Source organism: Schistocerca serialis, chromosome 3, assembly GCF_023864345.2.
Source record: "Schistocerca serialis cubense isolate TAMUIC-IGC-003099 chromosome 3, iqSchSeri2.2, whole genome shotgun sequence".
Classification (NCBI taxonomy): Eukaryota; Metazoa; Arthropoda; class Insecta; order Orthoptera; family Acrididae; genus Schistocerca; species Schistocerca serialis.
This window is the reverse complement of record NC_064640.1, coordinates 994,090,198-994,113,032: the sequence shown is the minus strand read 5'-3', so window position 1 is coordinate 994,113,032 and position 22,835 is coordinate 994,090,198. Positions and strand designations below refer to the sequence as shown.

Sequence of the window (22,835 nt, the reverse complement as noted above, 5' to 3'; positions counted from 1 at the left end):
TGTGGAGTATGTATGTATGTAGATGTAGATGTACTAAGAAATGTGCAGTTCATATATTCCGTTTATGTTATTTCCTGTGAGGAGAAACAAGCTGGGAAAGCTCTTGCAAAGCAAAATACAAAACTGGACGGCGCAGATTAACACATTGAATCTTGTTTAAAAATTTGAAAACTATTTTAGTCCCATTATGGCCTCAGATTATGAGATTATTCTGTAAATCTCTTAGTTGAAACATACTGTTTTGAGGAGTGTGTGGAAGGAGGAGAAATCAGCATTAAATTTGTGTTGTTCATTGTAATCTGTTAGTAAATGAAACATTTGCTCTCACTGAATGTTTACAGCAGCATTTAGGCCTCTGCAGCTCAGTATGTAGAACAGAAATTTCTTTGCACCCGATGCCATAGTTACTTATTTTTAGTTTAGCATTTAGTGCTCATGGACAGTCACAAGTACATTAACAACTATAAACAGAGAAATTTTAAATAACTAATTAAATATAGGGGTAGCTTGACATATTTCTTAAAGGGCTGTGGTAAAAGCACACGAGGGGCAGCCCGAACAATATGTGGCACCATCTGAACCACCTCGCTGTGGTCACAACTTGGAGACTCGTTGTCATCCTTATCTGTTGACAGTAGCAGCTGTTCCCCGTCCCACATCCAATTTGGTTCAGTTTGTGCCAGGTGACATGAGGAAGATAGAAGCCAGGGAATTTGATAGTTGGGTTTTCAACTTACAAGTAACCTTTCTGAGGTAAAGATGACCTCTCCAGTTTCCAGGTGGCCACAGGTTTGAAACTGTTCTTTAACTGTCTCATGACAGTCATCTGGGCTAGTTGACAAGATTTCATTTGGTTTATAGAACCTTGCTGAATTATATTGTTTATGGGGAGAGATTGGTTCTACCATATTTCTGCCCATCACTGAGCAAGAGTTTGCTGTCTTCTGACATGAGGTCGAATGACGTTGCTTAGCGCTGGGACCCACTGAACAAGTATAGTGAGAATCATATTGGATATGATGTGTGTGACTTAAACATCCATTAGATGGATGTGGGAACAGTTGACCTATATGAACAACACCCAGATGATTAATAAACTAAAGCCAATGTTGCTGTTCCGAGAGTGTTTGCATCAACTCCCTTCAAAATTCCAGTTCATTTTTGCAATAAATTTTGGTCCCTGTCCATTTTTTCTGCCATTGTTCAAAGGCAAATGATGTGGTCATACTCACCACCAAGTACTTTGAATTGCTACTGCATTGTAATAGACTGTCTTCAAATACTGTGGACAGTAGTTCACATACTTGTTGCTCAGATGGGATGTTGCAACATCTGTCTTTAGGGGGGTTTGGTTTTAGCTTCCACCTCCTGAAACACTCATCCAATACACACAACTTCTTTGTCACCATTTCTTCTGTCTCTGAGAGATTGGTCTGTTGGATTACTTAAAGATGTCATCTGCCTATATAAATTTACGATACATCAGAATAGGTTCACCTTGAAACTATGCTACATGCGTTCTCTGGATAGCACTAATAGTGCAGTAGTGAACAGTTGCAGCCATGCTGTTCTCTTAGACCTCACAGCTTTGACAGAAACAATTCTTCAAACAGTCTTCATCAAGACTCACAATTTCATACATGTACATTCAGCTCACAGTTAACTGTATGCCAGCTTAATGTTGAAGGCAGTGAGCAGAGCTGAGTGTGATTACATGTTGAAGATTCGTAAAGTCCACTCTGCTGATGTCGTGGTTCTTACAGCCAGTAAGGTATTATGATGTGGGAGAATGTGTGCCTGCTAAGTGGGTGGCCTGTGTTTGCTTGCTGGTCATTCAAGAATTTTGTAAACAAAGTTAAATTTTCTAAGAAAAGTTCCACGAATCATACGTTCTTTTATAGAAGACCAGTAATTATGAATTTAGATTTGCATTGAAAGTTGTTTTTTTGTGTGTGTGTTCAGTATGTAATTGAAAATAAGAGAACTTGCATTTTTCGAAGGGGGGATGGGGGGGGGGGGGGGGACCTGGAATTAAATATGTGATAATTAGCATATCTTTGAGGAATTTTATATTTAAATGACACATGTATTGAAAATGCATAGAAAAAAAGAAAAAAAAGATAATGACTGAAATGACATTCGAACTAGCAATTATCAGTCTCAAGTACTACTGATACGAAGTCTGTTCAAGAAATTCCAGAACTTTGTCCACAAGATTTTTCTACACTTATCTTTTACTTATTGGTCTCCGCAGTTGATACACTGCTCCCAAAGCCCTTTCCACTTCTTGCAGCAGTCTTGATACTGTCTTGCTGGATTGTGCGAAGCGCCATCTGCAATTATTTTTTATCTTGTGTATTGTTGCAAATCTTCGTCCTTCAATGGGGTTTCCAAGTTTGGAAATAAAAAAAAAAGTCTGCAGGGGCCAGGTCAGGAGAGTATGGAGGATGAGGTATCATAGCGATTTCGTTTTTTGTGCAATAGTCAAGCACTAGCAGTGATGAATGTGCGAGTGTGCTTTCATGATGCAAGAGCCATGAAATGTCTCACCACATTTAACACTGTTTCCTTCTCATGTTTTCTCACAGGTGTCTGAGCACATCCTGGTCGTACTATTGATTAAAAGTTTGTCCCTGTGGAACAAACTCATATGATGAACTACTCCTTCAAAGTCATAGAAAACTATCAGCATGGCTTTGACATTTGATCTGAGCTGATGAGCTTTTATTGATTTTGGAGAACCTTTCCTGGCCCATTGTGAAGACTGAACCTGGGTTTCAAAATCATAACTGTAGACCCACGTCTCATCACCAGATCTGATTCTCTTAAGGAACAGCTCATTCTCATTTGCGCTATCCAAGAGCTCTTCACAGATTGTGAGGTAAAGGTCTTTCTAGTCTTGACTCGCAAGCACTGGGATGAACTTGGCGGCATCATGATGCATTCCAAGATGCTGCATCAGGGTTTCATGGCATGATACAACTAAAATGTTACATTCTTCTGCAATCCCTCAGATGGTCAGTTTTTGATTGGCACAATTTTGTTGACGTTCCTGACATTAGCTTCATCAGCAGACATCGAAGGGTGTCCTGAAAGAGGGTCATCTTTAATTCCTGTGTTGCCATTTTTAAACTGTGTGAACCATTCGTGACACTGAGTACAGCTTAAGCACTCATCACCGTAGGCTTCCTGCATCATTTGGTGTGTGTCTGTAAAGGTTTTCTTGAGATTCATGCAAAATTTAAAGCAGATGCGTTGCCCCTGTAACTCTGCCATTTCGAAATTCGCGAACTATGCGACACAATGAACAGCACTGAACAATAACCAACAGGCATACAACAATGAAACTTCTGGCAGTTACACATTAAACACAGGCATGTGCAGGGATGCCAACCGCATTTTGCTCCAGCACACCATTGGTGCAAAATTATGAATGTTCCGGAACTTTTTGAACAGACCTCTTATTTCTTTTCTCCATTAATATGTATCTTGTGCTTCACTGTAATACTCGTAGAACATGCACCTTTATTTAAAAATTTGCATTGGCCAGGATCGAACTCAGACCACCCACATGGTAGGTGAGCATTTTACCCCAGTGCCACATAGCCCTTCAAGTAAGTGATATTGATTTATGGAATTAGAGGTACTCAGAAAACTTAAAGATCAGATTTTCTCAAGAATTTCTGAGAGTTGCGCCGAACTGCTTGACGGCATTTGTATTGGTGTTCTGCACTTAGCATACCATAAATATAAAAAATTATCCAATTGCCACGTGGTCTGCTGTAAGCAGAAAAAGTGGGTGCTACAGAAAAATTAATGCAGATGATGACATATGTGAATGTGTTGCAGTAAGCTTGATGGGTGGACAAGATAAAGACATTAACGTGTAATGTTGCAACACCCATGTGCACCAGCTTAAAATAGAAACAAGCTGTGAGAAATTTCTGTTATAAACAGACAAGATATCGTGCTCCATTTAAGAGTATGCAGAATTATATAAATAATTGTAAACCCAGGAACCATCTGCACGCCCATGATTATAGGCAGATACTTCATTGAGTCATAGTAAATACACTCCTGGAAATTGAAATAAGAACACCGTGAATTCATTGTCCCAGGAAGGGGAAACTTTATTGACACATTCCTGGGGTCAGATACATCACATGATCACACTGACAAAACCACAGGCACATAGACACAGGCAACAGAGCATGCACAATGTCGGCACTAGTACAGTGTATATCCACCTTTCGCAGCAATGCAGGCTGCTATTCTCCCATGGAGACGATCGTAGAGATGCTGGATGTAGTCCTGTGGAACGGCTTGCCATGCCATTTCCACCTGGCGCCTCAGTTGGACCAGCGTTCGTGCTGGACGTGCAGACCGCGTGAGACGACGCTTCATCCAGTCCCAAACATGCTCAATGGGGGACAGATCCGGAGATCTTGCTGGCCAGGGTAGTTGACTTACACCTTCTAGAGCACGTTGGGTGGCACGGGATACATGCGGACGTGCATTGTCCTGTTGGAACAGCAAGTTCCCTTGCCGGTCTAGGAATGGTAGAACGATGGGTTCGATGACGGTTTGGATGTACCGTGCACTATTCAGTGTCCCCTCGACGATCACCAGTGGTGTACGGCCAGTGTAGGAGATCGCTCCCCACACCATGATGCCGGGTGTTGGCCCTGTGTGCCTCGGTCGTATGCAGTCCTGATCGTGGCGCTCACCTGCACGGCGCCAAACACGCATACGACCATCATTGGCACCAAGGCAGAAGTGACTCTCATCGCTGAAGACGACACGTCTCCATTCGTCCCTCCATTCACGCCTGTCGCGACACCACTGGAGGCGGGCTGCACGATGTTGGGGCGTGAGCGGAAGACGGCCTAACGGTGTGCGGGACCGTAGCCCAGCTTCATGGAGACGGTTGCGAATGGTCCTCGCCGATACCCCAGGAGCAACAGTGTCCCTAATTTGCTGGGAAGTGGCGGTGCGGTCCCCTACGGCACTGTGTAGGATCCTACGGTCTTGGCGTGCATCCGTGCGTCGCTGCGGTCCGGTCCCAGGTCGACGGGCACGTGCATCTTCTGCCGACCACTGGCGACAACATCGATGTACTGTGGAGACCTCACGCCCCACGTGTTGAGCAATTCGGCGGTACATCCACCCAGCCTCCCGCATGCCCACTATACGCCCTCGCTCAAAGTCCGTCAACTGCACATACGGTTCACGTCCACGCTGTCGCGGCATGCTACCAGTGTTAAAGACTGCGATGGAGCTCCGTATGCCACGGCAAACTGGCTGACACTGACGGCGGCGGTGCACAAATGCTGCGCAGCTAGCGCCATTCGACGGCCAACACCGCGGTTCCTGGTGTGTCCGCTGTGCCGTGCGTGTGATCATTGCTTTTACAGCCCTCTTGCAGTGTCCGGAGCAAGTATGGTGGGTCTGACACACCGGTGTCAATGTGTTCTTTTTTCCATTTCCAGGAGTGTAGAATAAGCCTGGTAATGAGAATATTAAAACATATCTTGGAAATTAAGTAATATAAGAAAATATATGATGAAAGATAAATTCCCCCCAATGGTTCTTGTTAACTTAAGCGAGAGAGGTAAATGCGTTGTAGAAGGTTGTTGGTCTTTCACTTACTGTATTTTTAAGTTATCTTTTTGGTCGCTGATTTCATTTAGATGATTTAAGTTACATTCCTGGTGTAGAGGCATAGTCTATTGTTAATGGATAGTTATGTTGCTAGACAGTCACTTTCCTATCAATGTATTATGACTCTTATGTATTATAATTTACAATTATATGGGCTGCTTTCTCATATTATTTCATAAATGGAAAAACAATGTGTAATATTTAGTATATTTTAAGCAGACAGTAATGGACCAATTTGTTTTAATTACACTTTAAAAAATCCCCACAGAAAGATTTACACTGTCAGCAGCAAGTACCCAGTTGTGCCAATCATTGTCCTTGTACAAAGGTTTTGTAATTAGATAATATTCCCTCAGAATCAAGTGTGAAAAACAGCTCTTGTTGAAACCACATATTATCAATCAGTGGCTGCAGTTGTAGGCACAGGTGATTTTATTTCAGTATTGTTAACACAAATCTGTAGACAACTTCAACAGTGTGTCATTAGCAATAGCTGCCAATCGTGTGATGTTATCTTCAAAAGTCCATTTAGCAAATAGAAAATATATTTCGTAACTTATATTATTAGTGAATATGCTTGATATTTTGGCAATAACTTCACAAAGTGCATAACAGTGTCTGTATTCCTGTACGAAACTTTATCTTTTTAGATGTTTTACTTAGAAAAGGCAGTTTAATCTCTAATCAGCTGTTAACAGCATTAGATTGAATGCCATTGCATTATAAAGACATATATATTTTCAAGTACGATAATACGTATCACAGTAAGATATTAAAAGGAATGTATGTAGGCAGAGGACGCGGGGATGAAATAGAGAGGGAAAGAACAAAAAGGAACATTGCTGTTTCAGAGTCTGAAATATATCATTGTTGTATAAAAAGTGGAATTCAAAGAAGATTAATGTGGATTATAGATGTATGTGATATATGCTGTCAGGTATATAGGCAGCCTTAAATGTTCATCTGTGCTGTGTGCTTTACTTTATCCACTGAAACTAATATTTAAGTGGTCTTGGACTGTACACAGAACTTCAAAAAATGTTTAAAATGTCCACTTCAGTATGCCTAATTCTGACGGAAAATTTGGTACGTATCGTGTCAAACTGAAACCTAAAGAGGTGAACTTACTCCTCATACATGCAATGCTGTTCATTGTAATGAAATGCTGTCGGTGAATGGAAACAATTGGTGCTTCTTTCGTTTTTTCATTGTGTTGTAACATGTTGTAGATAAATGTGGAAACTTCATGAGAAGGGAGTGGATGGAATGAACTCTTCAAGAGAATTGAGAGACAATAACAAATGTACCAGCAAAAATGCATAGAAGTGTTAAAAGTGGCATACTGAAAAATAATGTATATAAGTAGCATCAAAACTACACCTACCAATTCATGTGATATAGCAGGAGACACCATGGAGGTAGTGACCACATTCAGTTATCTCGGTTCCCAGATCTCTGCTGATGGCGACTGCAGCCATGAAATCCGGAGACGCCTGTTGCTCGGTAGACAGGCGATGTCAAACCTTGACAAGGTTATAAGGTCCAGAGATATAACACTAGCAACAAAGATCCGTATTGTGAGGGCTATGGTCTTTCCAGTTGTGATGTATGGATGTGAGACCTGGACCATTAGAAAGGCTGAACGGCGAAGAATTGACTCCTTCGAATTGTGGTGTTGGAGGAAACTTCTTAGAGTTCCATGGACTGCAAAGAGAACCAACAGATCAATATTTGAGCAAATAAAACCAGATTTCTCCCTGGAAGGTCTAATGTTAAAACAAAAGCTGACCTACTTTGGACACACAATGCGGAGGCATGCCTCGCTGGAAAAAACATTAATGCTGGAGAAGGTTGAAGGAACTAGAAGAGGAGGACGTCAGAGGATGAGGTGGATTGATGGCATCACAGAAGCAATGTGTTCCAACCTGGAAGGTCTACGGGAGAAAGTGCAATACAGGAAAAAGTGGCGTGATTTGGTTCATGGGGTTACAAAGAGTCGGAACCGAGTAAACAAAGAGAGAGAGAGAGAGAGAGAGAGAGAGAGAGAGAGAGAGAGAGAGAGAGCGCATCAGAAGCTAGCCTATTCGTTGCTTATGAAGGAATACTGGACGAAAAGGAAGGCCAACAAATGTTGATTACGTGTGGTCCTAAGTGATCCATCCGCAAAGAAGAAGAAGAAGAATAAGAAGAAAGATGTACATAATAATTATATACAAACCAAATGCCACAGGAAGAGGTGGAAAAGAGAATGAACTTAAAAGCAGTGTATAATGTCTAAGGGAACAGACAAAGCCTTAGTTAATGCTGATGATAAATGGAGCACTGAAAGGAATATACCTTGTGTCCTCCATTTGTTTTCCCATTTAAATGAAGTTTCATTTGTTACTTTGGAAAAATCATTATTTGTAGCTCTCTTGCAAAATGCTCCATCTGATTACTGTTGAAAAATTATTTTCAGATTGATATCAAATTTTGTGCTTTTTATGGAAAGCAGTTGAGTTGTCATTTAGCTTCTCCCAAAACCTTACTCACTGTATATCCTTCTTAATATTTTACCTTATAATCTCTTACATTTTGTCAATTCCTATGCAGGTGATGAACTTGCCATGTTGTAAATGGGGCTGTTGGACTTGCTGTAGCATTCCAGAGTAGAAACAACCCTCTGTTTGTCTATGTTTTCTGCCTACTCCAGTGTTGGTAATTTTTTTTTTTTTTTGTTTCATTCATGAAAAGTAGTGTTTTTCTTTGTGTGTGTCATTTTGAGACTGGTTTTGGGGCTTTTTGTCGTGACACATAACTTCTTTGTATTCCAACCAAGCAAGGTATCTGTCTTACATATTATGAATCTGGTTACATATATCAATTCTGCATGCTATTTTTGTATTACTTTACAACTAAACCTTCTATTTTGTGTCATATCTACGACCTGACAAAACTTAAATTTGGCTGATGACAGGAGCATGCACATTAACCCCTAAGGTACAGCACACACTAAACAGGTGTTGAGACTTGGTACCTTTTTCATCTCGTTTAAATTCTGCATCCAATTTCTTTTGATGGCATCATTGTGTTGTTTATCTTCCTTAACCTGCCCTATTCAGTGATCATGATGTAATTAGAGCCTTTTTTGCATCACTAGAATTGATAAAATTGAAAAAAAGGGGCAAATTCAGGAAATTACTATTTTCAGTTGTACTGCAGCAAGATGCTAGAGGCTATTTGCTCCTCCCTCCTTTACTGACAAAAAGTGAAAAGGTGATTCGCTCTAGTAATCTCAGTATGAATGGAACAATCCATCCTCACAGAAAGAGAAGCCTCTTCATTTACAATGTAGTATGTCTTCAGTTATGTACATTTTAGAAATTATGTGGTATGATTAAACCAAGTAATGTAATAGTAACAAGTTAATAGCTTTTATGATGATCACCAGAAACAGCATGTTTTGACTTAGTTTTTGTAAACTGAGTTTAAATCATAGCCATTTACTATAGAGATAAGTGTGTATCCAGAGCAAGTCAAACTTTCTTTCTAGTCACTTACGTACAGTTTAAATTATTTGTAACCTAAAATGAACCTTCAGTACCTGAATTGGTGTTGAATAGGGTTTTTAATTTTATAAAGAATATTACTGTGATGAATGTCAGTTCAGGAATTATATACTTTATTTAATGACTCTACTACTGGAAAGTTACTGGTACATGTAATTAGCAGCCTCATTGGTTGTTCTAACTCACCATTGTCGATCCTTTTAGAAGAGAAGTAAATTATTCTGCAAAAGGTCATTCGAGTACAACTTGTGAAAAAGTTGAGCTCAAGCAAAAATTAGTTTAGTAAATGAAAACATGATTAAAGCTAGCTTTACACCTTCAAGCCCTGGGGGTAACAAATTGTGTATGTAAATTTAAAGTTTGACATATTTTTAATATAAGTTGTATCATAAATTGATAATAGTAGTAAGGTGGTTGGTGGTGGTGGTGGTGGTGGTGGTGGTGGTGATAATGATAATCATCATTGTGTTTGTCTCTCAGAAATAAACCTTACTGCTGCAGTACCGTACATGATAGTAAGCTCAAGTGAATGTATATTGCATGTAAAAGGATACCTACTGACATAATAATTTTCCCTTCTTTGTATTTAATTCATTAATAGAGCTGGATGAAAAATATTGTTGACACAGTTCCATAACTGTCTACAACAGTTTTCGCATGAATTTTTTCCGAGTGTAAGCTTGTACGAAAGAGAAACTCTGACAAAAAGCAGCTCAGACAAGACAAGTATAGAAGTTTTTGAAATGTGGTTCAACAGAAGAATACTGAAGATTAGATGGGTAGATAACATAACTCTTGAGGAAATACTGAACAGAATTTAGGAGAGAAGAAATTTGTGATATAACTTGAATAAAAGAAGTGATTAATTGGTAGAATAACATTGTGATACATCAAAGAATTGTCAATTTAGTGGTGGTATTAAGTAAGGGTGGTAAAAATTTTATAGGGAGACCAAGAGCCGAATACAATAAGAAGTTCAAGCGGATGTATGTTACAGTAGTTACTTGGAGATAGAGGCTTGCACAGGATAAGAGTAACATGGAGAGGTGCGTCAAACCAGTCTTCAGACTGAAGGTGCTGGTAACAACAACAACAACAATAATAATAATAATAATAAGAATAATAATTCTGTGTCATTGTGTTTCAATTACATTTCCTGTAAATACACTGAGATGACAAAAGCATGGGGTAGCGATACACACACATATATAGAGATGGTGGCAGTATCACATACGCAAGGTATAAAAGGGCAGTGCGTTAGCAGAGCTGTCATTTGTACTCAGGTGATTCATGTGAAAAGGTTTATGGCTGCATGGTGGGAATGAAGAGTCTGATCCACAGTGTCAATAGTGTGCCGAGAATACCAGATTTCAGGCATTAATTCTCACCATGAACAACTCAGTGGCTGGTGGCCTTCACTTAATGACAGAGAGCAGCAGTCTTTGCATTGAGTTGTCAGTCCTAACAGGCAAGCAACACTGCATGACATAACTGCAAAAATCAATGCGGGACATACGACATATCTGTTAGGATAGTGCAAAAAATTTTGTGTGTTTATGAGCTTTGGCAGGAGATGACCAATGCGAAGGGGCGAAGGCCTTTGAGAACACAACATTGCCTGCAGCACTTCTCCTGGGCTCATGACCATATTGGTTGGACCCTAGATGTCTGGAAGACTGGCACCTGGTCAGATGAGCCCTGATTTCGGATGGTAACGGCAAATGGTAAGGTTCGAGTGGCACAGACCCCACAAAGCCATGGACTCAAATAGTAACAAGGCACTGTGCAAGCTGGCGGCTGTTCGATAAAGGTGTGGACCGTATTTACATGGAATGTACTGGGTCCTCTGGTCCAACTGAGCTGATCACTGACTGGGAATTGTTGCATTCAGCTATTTGGAGACCATTTGTGGCCATCATGTTCCCAAGCAACAATGGTATTTTTATGGATCACAATAGACCATGCCACTGGGCCACAAATGTTCGTGATTGGTTGGATAACATTCTGGTAAATTCGAGTGACCAATTTGCCCACGTAGATCACTCCACATGAATCCTGTTAAGCATTTATGGGAGATAATTGAGAGGTCAGTTCATGCACAAAAGCCTTCACTGGCAACAATTTCGCAGTTGTGGATGGCTATAGAGGTAGCGTGGCTCAGTATTCTTGCAGAGGACATCCAATGAAGTGTTGAGTCCATGACATGGTAAGTTGCTGCCCTATGGTGGACAAAAGGAGGTCCCACGTGTTATGTGGAGGTTTCTCATGATTTTTGTTACCTCAGTGTAAATATTTCATTTGGTATTTTATAAACTTATAAATTGACACAGCCTATCTTTTCTCAATAATATATGCATCCTACATTAAATTGATGAAATGATGGTAGCTTACTAGTCACCAAATGTGATAAGTGTCTCACAGTCCTAGTGCAGCAGCCTCACTGAGTCAAGTAGTGATTTCAACTAGATGTATGGTTTGGCCTTGGAAGAGGCATGGTGTGAAGAGAACATGGTAGGCAAAATATGCGTAGGTTAATTTTAAAGGTGCCCAAATTATGTACAATAACATTTTCAACAATTGGGTTGTGCATTTGGCCATAGGCATAGTCAGGCAGTAGCTATCCATGCTGGAGGATAATGTGTTTGTCGTCACACCTGTGTGGAATATGCTTGCTTTCACAGGTCATCAATTTGCTGCTCAATACCTCTTATACTTGATAAGTAATGACTCATCCTCAACATCATTAGCAGTGCACGTTTTCTTGTTGTTTCATTTCCAGCTCTCCTGTTTGCCCCACGTTTAAACAGTTATTACTCTATCCCACATATAGTATTTATTTTGATATACATTATAGCTGTCTTACATAGTGATGCTGAGGTTGCTAGCTCCTCATGCTGGAGTTCATGTTTGTTGTTTACATGAGCAAGAGTGATCCACCACAGCAAATGTCCTGAAGTTAAAATTGTATGGCAAATCTTATTTCATAGGAAAAATATTAGCAGCAGTTGTGAAGTAATGGAACAGATAATCTCCTCCTCCTCCTCCTCCTCCTCCCACCCCTTCACAGTGACACACACACACACACACACACACACACACACACACACACACACACACACACACGTACACGTGTGCATGCATTCTCCCCCCTCCCCCCTCCCTCCTTTCCTTCCCACCCCCACTACCTCACAACCAAGTATTCCAGTCCAAAGCATTATTTTGTGATATAATTTAAATAACTGTAGTGAAGATCATTTTTGAAAATCATTTTTAAATTATGGCACAGAAAAAACAGTACGAGGAAAGAATAAAAACTGTTTCTCATGCAAGATGATCAGGAAGGTTATTTAAGATATGCATTTATAAGAATATGTATTTAAGTAAGATGATTTTTTAAGCACTCCCTGTCCTTTACATAAACACAGTGATTGGCATGTTTTATTTACAAACAGTAATTATACATTTTTATATTTTTTTATCTTTCTAATATTTTCTGTTGGAAATATTTACTTGCTTTGTGTATTAACATGTAGGATTTCTTTTGTAGAAGCTCTGTGGATTTCTCAATTGTGGGTTGACCAGTATTCCTGCATGGTGGTAGTTTTGAAAGGTTTGACTTGGCACTTTTATTGCTCAGCTTTTTATTAATGTTTGCATTTGGTTATGTTTCAGTATTTGTGATGATAAAATGCTTATGTAATTATTGATAACTGCATTTTGTGCTTGCAAAATACTCATGCATGATGTTATTTTGTTTAATGTGGCTTTTTCTGGCTTTAAATACTTCAGACCAACAAGATATAACTAACACATTCATGTAAAGACATGAAAACTTTACTGAGTTATGTTGAAATGAATGTGAGTAGCAGTATTTAGGTGAAGAAAGTACATATAGGAGATAGAAGGTTAAAATATAGTGAATATGGAAGGTGCCAAATGAAAGTAATTTACGAAACTATTGATCATTGAGTGAATTAGATTGAAATAACGTCCAAGCACTCAAAATGTTAAAGCCATGGGCAGTCACTTTATGAAACAGTGTAAACTGATCCATCTTAAATACACTTCATGGTAACAAGGCTTAAAATTGATTTACTAGTGTTGACAAAAGTGGTGGTGGTGGTGGTGGTGGTGGTGGTGGTGGTGGTGGTAATTGGAGCACACTACCAGTTCAATTGAATTGGTAACTGAATTTCCTCCCTTCTGTACGGAAGGTTAAAATTTTTTCTCTTTACTACACCACCCCCCCCCCCCCTTACCTCTCCTTATCATTCCATTCCTTCTTCAACCTAAGCCTCTTTGCCTTACACCACTACCCCTCATCAGGTTCTCCCCTGCCCCTCACAGCCCTGTGTTCCACCACATTCCTCATGGCCCCCGACCTCACCAAACAATCCACTACCCTCCACACCAAGCAAGATGTTGCAGTGGTTAGCATACTGGACTCTCATTTGGAAGGATAACTATTTAAATCCCATCTGACTATCCACATTTAGGTTTCCTGTGGCTTTTATAAATTGCTTCCGGTAATTTCTTTAAAAGGGTGTAGCCAGTTTCCTTCTCCATCAATTAAACATTCTGAGTTTTGGCTCCATCTATAATGATCTCGTTGTTGATGGGACATTATGCCTAATCTTCCTTCCTTCCTTCCTTCACAGCGCCCCTGGCCCAAACTCACTGCCCGCCACCCCACCATTTAAAACACGCCGTCCTTTCTCTCCCTCCATCTGCCCTGCTAGCCCCTCTTCCTTCCCCTGTGTCACCTGCCTTCCTATCTCCCTCCCCCTGCCCTGCCTGATCCTCTCTCTCTCTCTCTCTCTCTCTCTCTCTCTCTCTCTCTCTCTCTCTCTCTCTGTTCCTTCTGATCACCTTTTCTGTGTCGCTCCCCTCCTCTCATCCTTTCTCTGTCATTCTCCCCTGCCCTCCCACTGGCCCTCCCCCTCACTGCTCCACCCTGTCTGGCCATCTGTGCCTCCCCCTTACTCCCCCCCCCCCCCCCTCATATCTCTCTCTCTCTCTCTCTCTCTTTGCCTGCTTTTGTTTTTGCATGACCTTTTTGTGCTTTGTGTTTATAATTCAAGTCTAATTATTTTTTGTCATTTTTTCCCTTTGTTTTGTTTTTTGCTTTTATTGCCTTTACTGGCTCTTTGTTTTTACTAAGCCATTCCCTGCCCTAAAAAAAGATGAAAATATGAATTCTTGGAAATTATTGTTTTCCCTGGTTTTGTTGACTTTGCATTGTCACTTTGTTCATTTGTGATTCGACAAATTTTCCGTGAAACTTAACAGAAAATGTTTCTATTTAATAACATACAAGGGAACCAGTGACAAAGCTTTTTCACCAAGCTTCATATTTCTTGAGGCATTGTTCTGTGATAATTAGTGAATTGTTAATATTAATGTCTTTTGATGTTTTAATTGAAGAACTGCTGAGTGAAGCACGGAATAAAGCACAGTCTGCTGAGGAACAAGTATTACTGTATCAGAAGGAACTTGAAAATGTTCAGCAGAAAGTAAAGAGCTTAACGGAAGAGGCAACTATTCTTCAGCAGCAACATCAGGTGAGCTCCAGTTCTGTTCTACATCAGCACTTCTAGATATTTTAGTATTCATTAGTTTCCATCCATCCTTGGGTAAAAACAACCAACATTGAACATGTAGTGTTATTTATCTTATTTTACGGAAGAATAACTCTATTTGAGATGTTTATGGGTTTTTTCATTGCTCCATGGTAGAACAAGTTAAAACTGAAAATCACACAAACTGCTGCTCTTCCACTAGTGAGTGCATCTTACGGATCAATCTTTGGCTTATCATGCATTTCTGCTTAATAAATGCTAATACTCATAATTATGCTATTGTGGCAATGTACAGAGCCCCAAAAACTAAAGATTCTTATCTGATGATGGCCTAATAGAGAGTGACAATTGTGTAAGTGGGGTTAAGAGACAGCTATAGTTAGTTATTTGGGTTTACTTTTTTATTCTCTCAAATGAAGAAATGTTGAAGATACAGGAGTGAAAGGAAAACTTGTCTCTTTGCTTTGTATCAGAATTTAGATGTAGTCAGCTTTTCAATGAATCAGTCTATCAGAAACAGAAAGAACTTTTTTTTTTTTTTTTTTTTTTTTCCGGGACATATATTCTGTAACTTGTGGATAGTGAGCAGTGAATATAATGTACATTGTTATATAGGGGAAAAGCTGTAATATTGACTTGCGTAGATGTTTATCCCACTGTTTGACTGTTGAATTTTGAGGTTCTTGATGTGACTCAAACCCACATCTGGCCATCCTGATTTTGGTTTTCCGTGTTTGCCATAAATTGCTGAAGGCTAAGGCTGGGATGGTTCCTTTGAAAGGGGACATCCACTTTCCTTCTTCATCCTTCCTTAATCCGAGCTTGTGCTCTGTCTCTAATGACCTGATTGCCAATGGGACATTAAACACTAGTCTCCTCCTCTAACTCTACATTAAATAGGCAAGTAAAAGATAACTTAGTGTGTACACCATTTGCTGTTTTTCTCGAAAAGTGATAAGTGGTTGAATACTACAAAAAATCACCAGTATTCTCCTAATGATTCTAATTTTTTGAACGTCTACTAAAAAATCATTTTGTTACCAGGAATCATAACACCCTTTGGGCATTATGAATAGTCAGTGCTAAACGGTAAAAACTGAGGTTTAAGAACTCGGTTTTTTGTGTTAATTCATCTGTTTTTGAGGGCTACAAGTAGATAAAGGTATCTTACGCTATTATACAGACATGCAGCAGATCAGCTACTTTCTGTTGATTTTGTATTCTATGAATGAATTGTTGATAAGTTTTTAATTTATTTCTGTTCCCATAATTTCCTTCCTCTATTATTATTGCATATAAATGTCAAACAAATCTTAAATCGTTTAAAGAAAATGAAGCATTGTACTTCATTGCTATGTCACTTCATAAAAATATTTCCAGACTAAGGCTGGATGTCATTCTGTAACACAACGAATATCTGGCGATGACATCAAGGAACTACTGCATAGACCAGGTGGGGGCAAGTCTTGCAGACTGCACGTACATGTGTACCTTAAGCTATGACAAACGGCAACGGGGACATAATCGTGTCAGCAATGCTGTACCAATTCTTATGCCATGTGTTTGTTGCTCATTTTTGTTAGCATTGGCATTAAAATAGCACTGATCGCTTCCTGATTTTCTGTAATAACACAATATTTCAAACCATTGCAAATTTTATGAATAAAACTTATATATTTTATTCACCTACATCACATCTCTTGATACTTTTGCTGAAAAAATCATGCTAAAATATATATTCATTTTGAGCATAACAACCCACAGATGTAGGTAAGAAAAGATGTCAAAATGGGCTAAAAATAATGCCAACAGTGTTTCCCCTCTCCCAACATATGGCTCATAATTTTGGTCATTGATAAGATTCTTTCTTTCTTTCTTTCTTTCTTTCGACCTTTTGTCCTGCTTCGATCTGGGGTCAGCCTTGTTACTATTGATTTGGCAATGGTAGTTGCAGAGAGTGGCTGGATGCCCTTCCTGCCGCCACCCCAAACCCCGGGACGGAATTAGTGTACCCCAGCTGTCTCCGTATAGTGTAAGTCATGGAATAGTGTGAACGTTTTCAGATGTTTGTGAGTCGTGTAACTGAGGTGAAATATGGGGACCAGCCCGGTACTCACCTAATGGGATGTGGAAAACTCCCAAAACCCACATCCAGGCTGGCTGACGCACCTACCAGAGTCCAGGAAGCAGCGCATTAGCACTCTTGGCTACCCTGGCGCGTCTCATTGATACGATACTGTCAGTACTAAATTTGGAAGCTTTTTGGGAATAAGTAGACAATCGTATAAAAGTGTGAAGTGCAACGAGGGGGGAGGGGTGGCAATGAGGCGTAGTAGTCTTGATTTTCTTGATTTTTGGGTTTGAAGTTTCTTGTGGTGACATCGTACGAAAAATTCTTACATAACTTTTCACATCAGATCTGGGTAAAATCTCAAGCTCTCAATGAAGTTCATTGTACTCATCGGGAGCAACTGACTGTCATGGCTGCTGTTGTGAGGACCATTTGTAGTGCATAGACAGCTTGCGATTGCTTAGAGTTATGTTGTCATTATGTCATGCTGCCAGAGATTGTGTTCAAGTCAGCACTTGTGGCACCTCTGCACTCTTAGGGTTGTAAACATTTCAGTACGTTTTTCTGTCTTCTCAATGCACTGTTCCCATGTGACACCACCTGTGCAGACATGAAACTATGAAGGCTGATCAACAGCGACTGAGACAAATGTTCCCCCATATATGTTTCTTACTCCATTTCAATGTTTACATGATCATTTTCAAAATGCTAACCTCCAACCTGATGCCTTTTTAAAGCCTCTGCCAGTTCCTGAACACGTGGTACAGGTTATTCTTTCTCAGTTCCTTGAGAATCACCTTACTTATCTTGAGCACTGCTTCAGAGTTCTCAAATCAAATGCCCCAATGTTTTTACCTTCAGTCGTGGGAATAAAAAAAAAAAGTGCATAATGTTAGATCAGGGCCATAAGGCAGCCACAGTACACGTGTAATGTCAAATTGAGCCAGAAGTTGCATAACTTGATTTGTGATATGACCTAGTGCATTGTCGTGATGAAGTTTCCATACAGTCTCAGAAAGTTTTGGTCATTTCCTTGCCTTGTTTATTTCATTTAGCCAATATTAACATCTAGTATGCTGCTGTAACAGTAGTGTGAGGGGGAACTGTATGCTGGTAAATCATTCAATGAGAGTCAAAAAATGGGATCATCGTCACTTCCCCTGCACATGGAACGAGTTCCGTCATTTTTGGTGTTGGAGAACATGGTGATGTCCACACTGTGCTGGCTAGTTTTGCTTCAGGATCATAATGATGCAGCCATGACTCATCACCAGTGAAAACTTTATACAGAAATGTATCCCCTCCATCAGCAAAGAGATGCAGCCTCTCACTACTTGTGTCTATTTGCACATTCTTTTGTTCGGGAGTCAACAGGTGTGGCATCCAATAGGCACAAACACAGGTAATTTGGAGATGATCTTGCATAGTCGTAAATACAGTGCCGTATGAAATTGCTAACACCGCACTGAGGCTATGTAATATTACCTGCCAATTGTTGTGAATAAACACAGCAGCTGCGATGTTGACTTCAGTCACAGCAGAAGCCGAAACTCTCGGCCCATCTTGCTTGACACGGGCAAGCCAGTCTTCTTTGAAGTCCATGAACCTCCTAAGTGCTGTTGCACAAAGTAGTGCATCTTCACTATATGCTTGCTGCAGATTTTAATCAATTTCAGTGGCTGCATTGTTGAAATAAATACAGAATTTTATTGTGTCATACTGCTCCTCTCACACCACCTCCATTGTTTGATATGTGAAATGCAAAGAGCATCTAACAAATAGTGTGTCAGTACCAACCTACTGACATGAGAGTGCTGCTGACTATGGACATTATACATAAAAACCCACAATTTTCAAATATTCATGGTACAGATAGGAAACTATCATTTAAGCTACAGGAAAAAATAAGTCTCAGGTCTTTGTTCAGCAGCCCTTATATCTCTTAACAGCATGATATAATGACGATGAATATCAATCAGTCACAGTCTATGAGCAATAAAGGGTATCACAAAGCCAGCCACAACAATCAGTTTTTCCTGTCGAAGATGATGAAGGATTTTGGTCGACAGCTCAACGTTTGATGTGGCGAGTAAACTGAGAATGCTTTATACTAGTCTTGATCATTGCAGTAAGTCTGAAGTTATTTTTCTCCTGATTGTTACTCTTACCCCTCTTGCCATAGTGGTTAGACAAGGTGCTTCTGGAAGTCATCATTTTGTGGAAAAACACTATAATACAGTTTACTGTGTGATAGAGGACAATAGAGAAATTGTCTATAAACATTTTACAAAGAATAAAATGACAATTCTGCCTTTTTGTTAACTCTTGGAAGGAACTATTATTTGATTTCATCTCAGCTAGTTAGTTTCATTTATGTATCACTGTTATCAGGCTAAACAGATCATGTACAGAGGTGGACAAATCATCTTATCCTTTCCGAAATTATCGTAAGCATTTCTGGAAGCTTCCACACACAGCTGTGATGGCATGGTCAGTTTTCTGTTTTATAGTAATGAATTATAGGGTGGTAAGTAAGGAGGGAATAGGGGCTCTGGATGGTGAAGAATGGAGTGTGGGCATTGTTAAGAAGATGTATGCACCTAGGTCACTATTACATGTTATGGATAGATGGTGGTGATATGATTATTATGATGTTGATGTTGATGTCAACAACGATGCAATTACTATAAGTATTTTAAAAATAGGTAAAATGTTGGAACTGATACAAAGTTTGAGTAATAAAAGACTGCACTGCATCACACATGCACAATAACTTTGTGGCCAGTCGATGAATATGTGAAGATCAAATGAAATTGTATGGTTCCAAAGACGTTTCAGAGTCTCTAACATCTATGAAGTCTATATGCAGACTGAAGCAATGAATGGAAATTTATACCAGGGCCAGGATTCGAACCCAGGTCTGCTGCTCATGAGGCAGATGCACTGACCACTACGCCACCCGGGCACAGTGACATTGATTTGGCAGGCAGGATGGGCAGAAATCTGCAGTTGTTTGCTCATGGTACTGTGGTGTATAGTAAGGTGTTGAAGTTAAGTGACTGTAGGAAGATACAAGATGACTTAGACAAAATTTGTAGTTGGTGTGGTGGAATGGCAGTTGGCTCTAAATGTAGAAAAATGTAAGTTAATGCAGATGTGTAGGAAAAACAAACCCGTAATGTTCAGTTGCAGCATTAATAGTGTCCTGTTTGTCACTGTCACACCTTTTAAATATCTGGGCGTAACTTTGCCAAGTGATATGAAGTGGAATGAGCATGTGAGAATTGTGGTAGGGGAGACGAATGGTCAACTTTGGTTTATTTGAAGAATTTTTAGGAAAGTGTAGTTCTGTAAAGAAGACAGCATATTGGATGCTAGTGCAACCTATTCTTGAGTACTGCTTGAGTGTTTGGGATCGACACCAGGTCTGACTGAAAGAAGATATCAAAACAATTCAGTGGCAGGCTGCTAGATTTGTTACCGGTAGGTTCAACCAACATGCAGTTGTTATGGAGATGCTTCAGGAATTCAAAAGGAAATCCCTGGAGGGAAGGCGGAGTTCTTTTCGAGGAACACTATTGAGAAAATTTAGAGAACTGGTATTTGAAGCTGTATGCTTAACAATTCTAGCACATTTCTCATAAGGACCTCCTGCGCCATATGGTGGCTTGCAGAGTATGCATGTAGATGTAAATTTAGCTACAATGTGCAGCAGAAAGTGACTTAATTAAACTTTGTAAAGGTGAAAGTACTTACACGTCATCTTCATTGATTTCAGCCGTATTTAATTTGCACTGAAAATGCATACAACACTTCCATCAGCAGCAAATAAATACACAGTTTCAACAGTTTGACAGTTACGCTTTGAACAACAGTGCACTGAAAGCATACACAATAATTTGATATATCAAGTGGCTTCATCATATCTGCGATTTGGTTTTGTATGCTATATACATTAAGAGCAGTGAACATACCCCTATCGTCCTTCCATTTCACTGTGAACGTGTCACCTTTATACCTATATAGCATATTGTCCCACCATTCCACAATTCTGTAGCAACTAAATGCTGCCAACGTACATACCACGAAGATAAGATACAATGACTTAGGCCTCATACACAGGCATACAGATACTCGTTTTTCCCTCAATTTGTGAGTGGTACAGGATGCATTCGACCATGCACCTTGTGGTGGCTTGTGGAGTATGTGTGTAGATGTAGACGTATGTGTAAATGTGGAGGGTAATTTTGATCTGCGAAGATTCTTGGCATATTTGGAGAGGGAATGCTTGTCACTGCAGATGTGACAGCCATACATGAGTAGACTATATGGAAGGGACTTCTTGGTGTAGAATGGGTGGCAGCTATCAAAATGGAGGTGGTGCTGGTGGCTGGTAGGTGTGATGAGTTATTGTTCTTAGTCTATACCAGATTTTCCATTAGACAATGGATGAGGATTTATTTGTGTCTCACTTTAATATTAATGCACTGGCTTTCACTCCTTGATAAGTGCAGAAAGAACAGCTTTCTTTAGAGAGTGCCAAATATTTTGTACCCTAAAAAATTTTGATGATAGGTGATTAAGACATATGTAGACTGTATTTGTGACTGCAGAATCTGCCAGTGGAAAGCTCTCACTGCACTTAATTCAGAATTTTATGCAAGTGTATCTGTGTAAGCTAATGCCAGCAGATTGTCTTACAGTAACAGATTGAACTGTAATGCACTCTGTCATTGATGGCATCGATGACTCACTGTTAAAAGGTACCTACACCTCTTCAAATTCTTATTACCTTTTAAAGCAGCCTTCCATTATCTGTAACACACTTTCAACCCCTATAACAGTTGTCAGTGGTTCATTTGTGTGACCATCCTCGCCATAAACATCATGTAATTCATTGATGAATGTACAATTATTGTTTAGCAATAGTATAAGGGCTGATGAAAAAGTTTCCATTCAAATATCGTACAATCCAGAATCAGTATACAAATCAGGCAAAATCGTCATGAGCATTGAGGCAATTATCCAACTGATGCACCTGATTGAAAATATCCATTTGGTAAATCACTGTCCTGCTGCATAAAAAAAAGTCTGTAACTGCCTGCCTGACATACTCGTCAGACAGTAATCTTAGACCTTTCAAGGCCTTTTTTAAGGGACTAAAGGCATGAGAACGACGTGAGAAGAGATAAGGGCTAGAGGGATGAGGGGGTACTAAAGTGTCTCCTACTTGAGTTGGCTTAACTTCTGCATTATGATGTTTCTAACATGGGGACATGCATTATCATGAAGTACAAGCACCCATTGTACAATTATTTTAACAGTCATTCTCCATTCTCATGATTGTTTTTAACAGTCATTCTCCATTCTCTGATTGTTTTTAACAGTCATTCTCCATTCTCTGATTGTTTTTAACAGTCATTCTCCATTCTCTGATGGATGTCTAGTGGCATTTGCCCTTCAGCAGCCAAGAAAAGAATAACAGCAAAATGTTGCACTAATCTCATGGTCTCATATTGGTGTTTATATACCAGTGATCTCTATACTACCTGGATGTTGAACTTCAGCTATCTGATCGTGCCAGCCATAGATGCTCGTATTTCGTTTCTTGCCAAACTACAACATGGCTGCTAGGAAATGTCACTAGAACACGAAAAGAAAATACTTTTCAATTCCACTCCCTCATCAGCCTATTACATCATATTTTGACATAAAGTTCAAAACAAGAAATCAGTCTGCAATTCTTTGTCACATGCAGACCAATGGAAATTTGTTTGCCAAACTAAGATATGGCGGACGACGCACAGCACGTGATTTGCAGACACGCTGAAGTTCTATATTAAGAGACCAGACTTCTACATCCAGTTTATATAGAGGTCGCTGTTATATACCCACATCAAAGTCGCACTAAGGCGTATACACTGCAACAATGCCCACAAATGGAAACTTTTTGATTGCAATGTAGATTGCAGTGTC

At 39.8% G+C, this 22,835-nt stretch overlaps 1 protein-coding gene across 5 annotated transcripts in view; it reads left to right on the top strand.

Annotated features, from left to right (window-relative positions):
- LOC126471445 (sarcolemmal membrane-associated protein) overlaps positions 1–22,835 on the top strand; it is a 354,795-nt gene that overhangs the window by 254,287 nt on the left and 77,673 nt on the right. For 4 of the 5 annotated variants that reach the window (XR_007586307.1, XM_050099624.1, XM_050099625.1 and 1 more), the window contains 2 exons: positions 12,757–12,819; positions 14,634–14,770. Coding sequence is in view for 4 of the 5 variants with exons in the window: in XM_050099624.1 (XP_049955581.1) it covers positions 12,757–12,819; positions 14,634–14,770 (200 nt within the window). In the remaining variant the exon portion in view is untranslated. The remainder of the gene's footprint in view (positions 1–12,756; positions 12,820–14,633; positions 14,771–22,835) is intronic. The other variant, XM_050099626.1, reaches the window with a different exon arrangement.